General features: G+C 42.2%; 1 protein-coding gene across 4 annotated transcripts in view; it reads left to right on the forward strand.

The window, feature by feature from the left end:
- Positions 1-6,547, forward strand: part of LOC136873501 (transmembrane protein 135) — a 277,976-nt gene extending 271,429 nt beyond the window's left edge. For all 4 annotated transcript variants that reach the window (XM_067146708.2, XM_067146707.2, XM_067146706.2 and 1 more), the window contains 2 exons: positions 3,484-3,650; positions 6,298-6,547. In XM_067146708.2, coding sequence (XP_067002809.2) covers positions 3,484-3,650; positions 6,298-6,382 — 252 coding nt within the window. In that variant the 3' untranslated portion in view covers positions 6,383-6,547. The remainder of the gene's footprint in view (positions 1-3,483; positions 3,651-6,297) is intronic.
- Positions 6,548-11,128: the final 4,581 nt, after the last annotated feature.

Genomic DNA, 11,128 nt, shown 5'->3' on the forward strand with positions numbered 1-11,128 from the left:
AGAAAAAATGAAATATAGAAATAAATAATATGAAAGTCAAATATTTATATATGAAGCCAGGCTTCGTTTGAAAATTTCACCTGGACTACGACACATCAGAAAACTGTGTCACGCTATGCAGGCACACATATCACATTGATATTCTGATAGTTCACAATGTCTGAATTCCAGAATTAAGATAGAACATTTTTCATCCTTATTTATTAATTTGATATTGAGGTTAAAATCTAGTGTTTTGTGAAACTTTCATAGAAATCGCGTAACCTGTGTTACTTTATTATCAATGTATCATTGATACAGACACAAACACTTAAAATTTTGTGACGTGTTTTAAAAATATATTTCATTTCCCAATCTCGTCTTATTTACGATGTGCATTTAAATCGATGGTTTATAATCAATACAAATGTCTTAATAATTAGCCAGATACTCATATATTTTAATGCAATTATTTAGGAATTAGGGATGAGTGAGGGGTACAATTTCATAATAGTTTGAGAACCTCTGCCCTACAGTAATACAATCAACAAGTTAGGAATGATTTTCGACAGAACTTTGTTTTGGTCGGACCACACAAAAGCTATGTGTGAAAAAAAGATACAATGTCATCGATGCATGCCATGAAGTGAAATATTCACTATACCAGGTGGCTCACGGACGCCGTACTTTCTACTTATAAATGTCCCGCATGCGCAAGCGATTTTAACAGGAGAACTACTGCCAGCGGGCAAGTTACGTCAGAATATGAAGAGATAAGAAACAGAGTCACACTCGCAGCATGTTACTCAGCGCTGCCGGTCGAATGCACCCCTTGCATTAGTAAACATTGTTTTCGACCGCATAGTTCTAGGCTGGTGTATGGTACAGCTGCTCTATATTTGCTGTCTGCATATCGGCAATGGCTAGTGTGATCAGCTGCGGTGAATACATAGACATTATTTTAAGCTGGACAACCTGGTCGGAATACAACAGAAGCTCCAAACAGACGTACGCCTTCTACACACATATTTCGCCGAACAGTATTCGTTTTTGTTCCAGGCAATCATCTCTTTTATCGAGTTGAATGTCTACACGTGTCTAAATTAATAAGTTATTAGATTTCATTTACTGCATCGTTGGCGTGTCTACAAACAGTAGCGGCGGTTAGGGGGTGGGATGAGGAGGAACAGTCGCTCCCATCCGCACTTTGTAGAGTAAATATGACATTTATTCCATTTTAGCCAGCTGGAACTAGGAATTATTTTTAAAAAGCTATTTGTACAAGCCTTGTTGTCTTATATGCTTTATGCTTTATTGTATAGCGCTAGGGCAAGTAGTGGAGACGTTGCATGTGCTGTGAGGAAGGGTAGTAGGGGTACAAATTTTTGCCGAGGTCGTGGCCACGGAGTTAAAATTCACCCGCTTGCCGCGCGCATTCGTCAGTCTGGCAGTCTCTTTATTGTCTGTTAGTTTCTTAGTGTGTATACAAATACTAAATGATTATTAATTGCATAATCATGCCGTACATCTACTGTATGTAATTGTACAGGGCGATCTGGCCGCGGGGTTACGGACGCGCAGCTGTGAGCTTGCACTCGGGAGATAGTGGTTTCAAATCCCATTGTCGACACCACTGAAGATGGTTTTCCGTGGTATCCCATTTTCATACCAGGCAAACGCTGAGGCTGCACCTTAATTACGGCCACGGTTGCTTCCTTCCCATAAGTTCTATCTGTGTCGGTGCGACATAAAGTCAATTGTAAAAACAGATATATTTAATTGTAATTGTAATTTCAACGCGAGAGAATACCAACCTTACATTCACCGGACTAAATTATTTCGTTTGTATTATGCTTTTTTATAAGTAAATGTAATCAATCAGCCCCGTGGATTAGGCCTATTCGTAATAATAGGTTTTTGAGATTTTGATTCAATGCTGTATAATAAAATTTTCACCAGGTCTCACAAACATACTACGGGGCATTTACTTAATAAATAACATAACAAAAAGAAATAACTTAGGAACGTTGGTAGTAGCTCCTGTTGAAATACGATTACAACTGAATATATTTTTTTTACAACTGGCTTTACGTCGCACCGACATAGATAGGATTTATGGCGACGATGAGACAGAAAAGGGCTACGCGTGGAAAGGAAGCGACCGTGGCCTTAAATAAGGTACAGCCCCAGCACTTGCCTGGTGTGAAAATGGGAAACCACGGACAACCATCTTCAGGGCTACTGACAGTGGGATTCGAAACTACTATCTCCCGAGTTCAAACTCAGAGCTGCACGCCCGTAACCACACCGCCACCTCGCCCGGTATAATTACATTGAAGTACGTCATGATTATGCAATTAAAAATAATATAGTATTTGAATACTCACTAAGAAACTAACAGACACTAAAGAGACTGCCAGACTGATGAATGCGCGCGACAAGTGGGTGAATTATAACTCAGTGGCCACGACCTCGGCAAACAATATATACCCCTACTACCCTTCCTCACAGCACAGGCAAAGTCTCCATTACTTGCCGTAGTGCTATACAAATTGGTTAGCGGCGACGAACAGCATTTTGTGCGTATTTCCGTCAATAATTATGTTAATAATTAAAGAAAATAAACGAAGGAATTAGCAGATAAGATAACAAGGTTTGTACAAACAGCTTTTTAAAATAATTCATAGTTCCAGCTGGCTAAAGTGGAATGAAAATGTAATGTGTACTCCACAAAGTGGAAGGGGGGGGAGCGACTGTCCCTCCTCGCCGCACCCCGTAACCGCCACTACTGTTTGTAGATACGCCAAAGGTGTAGAAACGGAAATCTAATAACTTTGCACATGTAGACATTCCACTCGATGGAAGAGTTGCATGTATGAAACAAAAACTAATACTGTTCGGTGAAGTACGTATGTAGAAGGCATACGTCTGTTTGGAGCTTCTGTTGCATTCCGACTAGATTGTCTAGATTAAAATAATGTTTGTGTATTCACCTCTGCTGATCACACTAGCTACTACCGATATGCAGACAGCAAATATACATACAGCATACATCACCCTAAAACTATGCGGTCGAAAACTATGTTTACTAATGCAAGGGGTGCATTCGACCGGCAGCGCTGAGTAACATGCTGCGAGTGTGACTCTGTTTCTTATCTCTTCATATTCTGACGTAACCTGCCCGCTGGCAGTAGTTCCCCTGTTAAAATCAGTTGGTAGACACCCCACATATCACTTGTGCATGCGGGACATTTATAAGTAGAAAGTACGGCGTCCGTGAGCCACCTGGTATTCCTCCCAGTAATCATGGCGGACATTCACAACACCTTTAAAGCCTTCCTCGCACTCCTTATGCCAAGTAAAACACGAGGCCTTGAGAGTGTTGATTAACGAACTGTGCTTTCGATCTCCATAAAACTTCCGCCAGTTTCACGCCTTCATTACTGTGAGCTTACCCGCGTTATTCCCATGCTCTCCTTCAGCTGAGTGTTATGTGTGTTACAGATGCTGGTGAGTCGACTACTAGCATCAGTGGGACTCGGTGACATCCCACAGCTCAAACCCATTGCCTTCTCGCTCTGCACAGGGATCCTCGTGAACGCCTACCTCATAGACCCTACGAGCACCCCGCGCATCTTTAAATCAACTCTGGACAAAACAACCAATGGAAGGTAAATGAGTATTAATGAATGAATAGAATAGAACAGAATACCCTTTTCTGACTTTTTTTGGTTCACTGCATTATTTTAATAGATGTGTCATATCTGCTGATTTTCCTAGGTTTTTTGTCGTACGGCCTTATTCTCATACTCATATCAACCTTCCCATTTCACCTCTATCGGTACTGTCATATGTTATTACCTATTTTACATCAACAGTACAGTGGTTAATGAAATCACTCCAATAGAGTAATCTGGCTTCAGACCGAACTGTAGTTGTGTTGATCAAGTGGTGTCCCTCATGACAAGAACTGAAGCTGGTTCCCAAAGACGCACAAAGACCTGTGCGGTATGTGTTGATTTGTAAGTAGCTTATGGCACTGTTTGTAGACAAGGACTAATATTTAAACTATTGCAAGTCGTCCCATGCTTATGCTTGGCAAAGCTGGTCAACAGGATGCTGTCCAATAGATACTTTTGCGCCGTCATAAATGACGGTATGAGTCGTCATAGAAAGCTTAACAATGGTCTACCAAAAGGGTCCGTACTGGCTCCTTTGTTGTTCAATTTACTGTATATACATTTGATCTTTCTCCAACTGCGTCTCGTAAATTTGCTTATGCCGATGACTTAGCAATTGCCTTTCAAAATACCGATATGAAGTCTGCCGAGGTCACCTTAACCATGGATATGCGTGTAGTGGTGTCGTGTTTCCATAAATAGACACTACAGCCAAGTATGAAAAAGACAAGATCAGCCCGTCTCCATCTCAGTTACAAGATGGCAGACACAGTTGGAAGTGTTTCTCAACGGTACCATGCTTCGTCACAATCCTCATCCAAAATATGTGTATAATTTTTGAACACACAGTTTCCTATGAAAGGTATTTAGAAAATCTTACATATAAGCTTAAAACAAACAAAAAAGACCATCCTCCATAAACTGTATGGAAGCTTATGGGGTGCTTCAGCTGATGCTTTGTGATCTTCTGCCTTAGAATTCAACTACTAAATACTGCTCCTCGGCGTGGTTACATAGAGCATATACGATGAAGGTAGATGTCCAAATGAACAATTCAATGAGGATAATCTGTCAAACAATTCAGACTACCCCAACACACTGCCTACCATTTCTCTCTCATATTTCTCAACCAGATCTGTGGCGTTCAAACGTATTGCATCGGGAGTACAGTAAGATCTCATCCACGCTCTTCTACCTATTCAGAGGAACATCAAGGACCTTTGCAGCCGTAGACTAAAATCCCGCCATCCTTCAATGATCACAGGCAAGGAGCAGTCAGAAACAGAGTTTAGTTTAAGTGAGAGATGTCAAAACCAATGGACACATGAAGTTCCGGGCCGATTGAGACTGCTCAAACAAAATCATGGTCTAAGAGGCTTTGATGCAGGACTTGGTTGGCACTGAATTGGTTTCGCGCAACACATGGCCGATGTGCATACTCTCTTCATGCGTAGAGTTTCCGAGATCCCGTGACTATGATTGTGAAACTTCCCATCATACTCTGGAACAAATCTTTTTAGAATGTCCACTGTGATCATATAAAGGACCACAGGCAGTCCTTGTAAATTGCCCACCATAATTAATACAGTGCCTGAATGAACTTGATGTTCAAGTCTAAAGCAGCATTCTTCATCTTTCTGATGACTTCACTGCTGTACGCATTGTACATAGTATCATGTGTTGGCAGTGTAGTTCAATAAACGACACTGAAGTTCTAAAATGTATTGACTAATCGCTGCCGCTATCACAGTCCTCAGTTCACAGACTACGCATGACGCCACAGCTCAGAATGATGTACGCTGTCCCAACACCACATTGACTTCGTTCCTTGTCCGATGCCGATACGCACTGTCCTCTTCCACGCTGCACAAGAACACGACGTTTGTTACACGGCGTCTGGCCAAAAAGACTCGGAACTTCACGATAATAGACACACAGAACGAAAACTCAGTTTCACGGACAGGACACTTCACAGGTGGTGGTGGTGATTATTGTTTTAAGAGGACGTACTTATCTCCTCAACCTCAGGCTGTCACCGTCCACAGCGACACTCATTCACACTCAGACTGAATGCATTCGCTCACCGACAGAGCTCAACTCACACACTGGACCGCAGTCAGAGTATCTGGTGCAATAGCCTACATTCGTATTATCAGAATATATGGCCCTTAGAAGAACTTCCGTGGCTCAGGCGGTAGCGCGCCGGCCTCTCGCCGCTGGATTCCGTGGTTCAAATCCCGGTCACTCCATGTAAGATTTGTGCTGGACAAAGTGGAGGCTGGACAGGTTTTTCTCCAGGTACTCCGGTTTTCCCGGTCATCTTTCATTCCAGTAAAACTCTCCAATATCATTTCATTGCGTCTGTCAGTCATGAATTATTGCAGCAGAGGAGTGTGACAGGCTTCGGCAGCCGGAAAAATTCCTATCCTCGCCGCTAGATAGCGGTTTCATTCATTCCATCTCTGATCCGTTAGAATGACTGAAAACAGGTTGTAGATTTTCATTTTTTATAGCCCATAAAGACCACAAGTACAGGTGCAGGTTATTTATTGTCAAAGTTTACATGGGGTGATCTATTTAATGTTGAAAGTGGAATTCTACAAAGGAACAAGAGTGATGATATTCTATTTCCTTGCAGGACAGCGTTTCTGCAGAACGTGGTGTTACAGCAGTTCAAGAGGTACCACTTGGAGCGGTTCCCCATCGCACTCGCCGGTATCTGATATCACAGCCTGTGTGGATTCGTCTGTAAAACAAGAAACGTGGTTTCAGTCTAGTCCCGTGTTCGAACTCCTACTCCTGTGAACGCCCTACGCATAGAACTTGTACAACGAAAATGTATAATAAATCAAATCAGCAGTTTGTTGTTTTCACATAACTTTCTACTCATCCTCCGCCCCTTCCATGTCCCACGTGAGCCATCAGATTGTCCTGAAGGATCAAGTGACACAGACAGATGTTGTTAGGAAAAGAAACAAAAGCTAAGTTTCTGTTTAAAGCACATGTCAAACAATTGTAGTATTAATTCAGTTTTCTTAATAAAATATACTTTCATCTTTAAACTGAAAAAATGAATTTCCAGGTTTTCAAGATGTACAGGATGTGTCAGAACTATAGCGACAAAAAATCAGGGATCCTCCTGTTATGAAGATCGATGGTGCAATCGGATTGGCGGAGAAAATTTTTCTTTTCGAGAAAATGAAGTTGCTTTGTCACAGAGTGCGCGATGCAAATTGGTGAACTCGCCGTATTTCCTATGTCAGAGCACAAGTCGCTGTCGTGCTTCAGGGAAGAAAAGGGGAGGGAGGGGAAGTGAGGGTGTATGATGGAGACAGAGATAATGCCCCGCGCGTATGCACAAGTTTCCTCGTTCGACTCGCACAGGATTATCCTTGTCTCTTACAGACAATATCCACAATTCGTTTACTGAACAGCTGTAACTGCACACACAGTACAAGAACACACTGTAATTATGACACACTTGCGAGTTAAGGAATGCACCAGATCGTTTCCCCTCTCGTCTGTTGGTCGCAGTAACGTTCTTTATTACTTAACATGCTCGAAGATGCAACGCTGCCGCCCCACAATTGTGTATTCCTTCACTCACAACATTGTAAATGGAATGAAATACTGAAAAAGAAAACATTACACCCAAAGGTTTGACTAAAGTAGATGTTCAATATGCCCTCTTCCTACTTCGATGCACAGTTCACAGCGGTGTAATAGTGACCTTTGGACTCTGTTCAGGATGTGTGGTGTGTCTCGAACGACCTGGAAATCTGCCTGTATTCGTCGTACAAGTTCATCTTCTCTTTATACGGGGTTCACATAGTAGTCAATTTGTGCAGAACAAACTGTACACTGCGTACTGGGGCTGGAAAGCGACTATGCGAAACGAATGAGAAACTTGTACATTCGCACAGAGAATTACCTCTGTCTTCTCCTTCCCACTTTTCCTCTCTTCCCTTCCCTCCTCTGACGCACAGCAACAGGCAGCGGCTGGCTCTCTGGCATAGCAAATACCGCGAGTTATCAATTTGAGTCGTGCGCCCGGAAGTAACCAAGCAACCACATTTTCTCGAAAAGAAACATTATCTCCGCCAATCCGACTGCACCATTGTTCTTAACATAACACAAAGAGCATACCTGACTTTTTTGTCGGCATAGTTCTGACACAGGTATGTGTGCGCGCATTTATTGGAAGATCCTGAAATAACGTAGAAGGATAAAACAGACAGAGTTCTATTCGTAACGATATACATTACTACCGATGCTGCAAGTCACATGCTGAAAGCAAGCAACGAACTTCAGACTCTCCATTTGACCCGTTTAACGCAACTATTATGGTGATGTAGTGGCGTCCGTTGACAAGGAGCATATTTTCGGTCACACTACGGACTGCACATTTTCAAAAAAATGAGCAAAAATTACTACTATGCTAAGTGGAGGTCGCGTCACGATACTTTTTTAGTGAACAAATGTATTAAATATTTTTCTGTTCAAAACTGAAATATATGACTCACTTATTTAGAGACAAAATCCATTCTCCTTTCATTTCTAGCAGCAAATTCATCAAAATGCACGGAAAACAAAACAAAGCATTTTGGCATCACTACTGCACAACCATCCATGTTCTTCACACACATTATCATTGAAAGTTCTCTTAAAATTTACAATAGTTTGTGGCAGATTAATAGCCGCGTAACGTTCCATATTCATCTTTGTATTTTAACATAGCTGAGATGTTATTTATCCTGGAGGTTTAAAATAAGCTCACCGGACAAAAAATTACTCACCCTAGTGCGCATGCACAGATGGATCTTAAGCCTGTACACATGGTGCACCGGACGAGTCCCGTGCTCAGCCGCACGCGCACTGCCTCTACGTGAGCATAAGGCAGTAGCGATCAGTGAGACGTTGATGTTTCAAGTGGACAATGTACGTCAGCAAGGGTAGGTGTAAGGATGTGACAGAGTGGCAAAAGGGACAATCGCGCTGGGCCGTGCTCATAGCCGTACGATGTGTGAAGTTGCTGGAATTGTTGGTGTTGCTGTTCAACGTGTCTACAAGCAGTGGTGTACTGCACATGGCCACGAAACACAACGTCAGAATTGTTGTCGAAAAAAAAAAATCCTGCCTGGGAGGGACCGGAGTTGCGTTTCACGGCTTGCGTATTAAAATCGCTTCCAAACCTGACAGAAAATGCTGCAGTCAGTGAATGAAGGCCTATCCCAATCTGTTAGTAAGAAAATATTCCGACGGGAACTGCATGAAATGAACATTTGTAGTCGGTCACGTCACAAGAGGCCATTGCTCACACAGGCACAAAATGCTACGTGTCTTCAGTGGGCTAGAAATCATCGAACGTGGACAATATCTCACTGGCGGAACGTAATGTGGTCTGACGAATCACGTTTTTGCCCGTATTCCAATGACGCACGTCGTCGAGTGCACCAAAGGCCAAATGAAGCATTTGATTCTGGATGTGTGCATGGTCAGGTTTAAGCCGGAGGTGGTCTTGATGTTTTGGGGGTGTTTTTAGTATCACTGATTGCGCCCGCTCACAGAGGTGACCACTAACATGAACGAGCATGTTAACATTCTAGGTGATCAGGTGTTGCCTTTCAGTCAACGTCTGTATGATGAGTATGTTATTAATACACCGATTTTTCAAAGCGAAAACAGCAAAGTTCATCTGGCTGGACGCATATGTGACTGGTTTTATGAACACTCCCCCAACCTGTTAAATTTCGATTGGCCTACAAAATCACCTGACTTGAAACCCATTGAAAATCTGTGGGACATGTTCGAGCAGCCGGTAAAACTCAGATATCAGTATCCCCGCAATTTGGTGGAATTGCGCGATCAAATCCTCAGCGGGGGGGCTTAACCTGGATGCGACGTACCTGTACAACCTTGTGGACTCACTTACTAACCGAATTCAGGTGGTTAGCAAGTCCAGAGGCGGAGTTACACGGTATTAAATGATGTTTGTAATGATTTCTCCAGGGGTTACTATTTTTTGTCCGGTGAACTTATCATTGCGCATGTTGTGGCGATTGTCGTGTATGTAGCATGCAGTTCTACAATATTACATATGCCTAGTTGTACCGCAGACCACTACAGATGGCAGGCACACTAATAATAGTTGTTGAGACAGGTCTGTCATTAAGGGGATCAGTGACCGTGATTGGTCATACTCCTAGACACAACATCAGTCTTGCTGTTAGCACTCACATCTTCAGCACTAACCTCTCCTAATACACACATCAAGAAAAGTTTTGCATCGCTCCTCCGTGCCATTTTACTGTGTAGCTACCTTGGCTTGTCCTATGCAGACCGGAAACACAACTGCACATACCCCAACGCACAGGCAGAACGCCACGATCAAATGGGTATGTATAGTAGGCCTAAGAGATGGTGAAGACCCATTATATTATCATAGATAAATAAAGAGACCAAGAAGGAGGTGTAGGTTGGAAACAAATTGAGGTTCTTTTTACGATTTGCTTTACATCGCACCGACACAGGTAGCTCTTATGGCGAGCATGGGATAGGAAAGGGCTAGAAGTAAGAAGGAAGCGGCCGACGCCGTAATTAAGGTACAGCTCCAGCATTCGCCTGGTGTGAAAATGGGAAACCACTGAAATAGAGTTAGTAATAGTCCTGGAAATAAGGAGAAATTGAAGGAATTTACTGGGAAATGCAACCTAGTGAAGAAGTCGGCTAAGGATAACGTGACGGCAGGCATATTTGGCAGTCGTATGAGATTTAGTGATAAATGGAAGGGTATGTATAGGTAATTTAAGAAGGAAACAGCTTCCAAGAAGGACATTCCAGGAATCATTTACGAAGAAGGCGGATGTATACATATGTATGAACAGAAGGCAGACTTATTCCAGTCAGCATTATGTAAAGATTTTTGGATATAAGGACAATGTCCAGGTCGAGAAGGTGACTAATATTAATGAAGCTGAAATTTACCTACTATAATAAAAGTATTTACAATAAGATAGAAAAGTTAAGAACTAGAAAAGCAACGGGAATCGATAAGATTTCTGCGGATATACTAAATAGTACCGGTACCATATTTGGAGTACTTAATTACCGGAACTACTTGTATGAAGGAGCTACATCAAATGGAAGGAGAGTTGCTACAGAAGCCCCAATGTGTTAAACACTAAAGACGATAATGGCAGGCCAGTCAGCTTGGCATGTGTTGCTTTGAGAAACTTCTTTCTGATTATATTAAACATGTTTACAAAATTACTAACTGGTTTGATAGAAAGAAGTTTGGGTTTAGCAAAAGTTATCCCGCTGAGGCTCTACTTATAGGATTCTAGAAGATACAGTACCGTATATGAGATATTTTAGACTTTTTAGATTCAAGGAGGTCAAATGGACTGTAATGCTAGTAACATCTCCAAGGCTTTTGATAGGGTAGAACGTGGGAGGTTATTGACGAAAAT

Source organism: Anabrus simplex, chromosome 1, assembly GCF_040414725.1.
Source record: "Anabrus simplex isolate iqAnaSimp1 chromosome 1, ASM4041472v1, whole genome shotgun sequence".
Classification (NCBI taxonomy): Eukaryota; Metazoa; Arthropoda; class Insecta; order Orthoptera; family Tettigoniidae; genus Anabrus; species Anabrus simplex.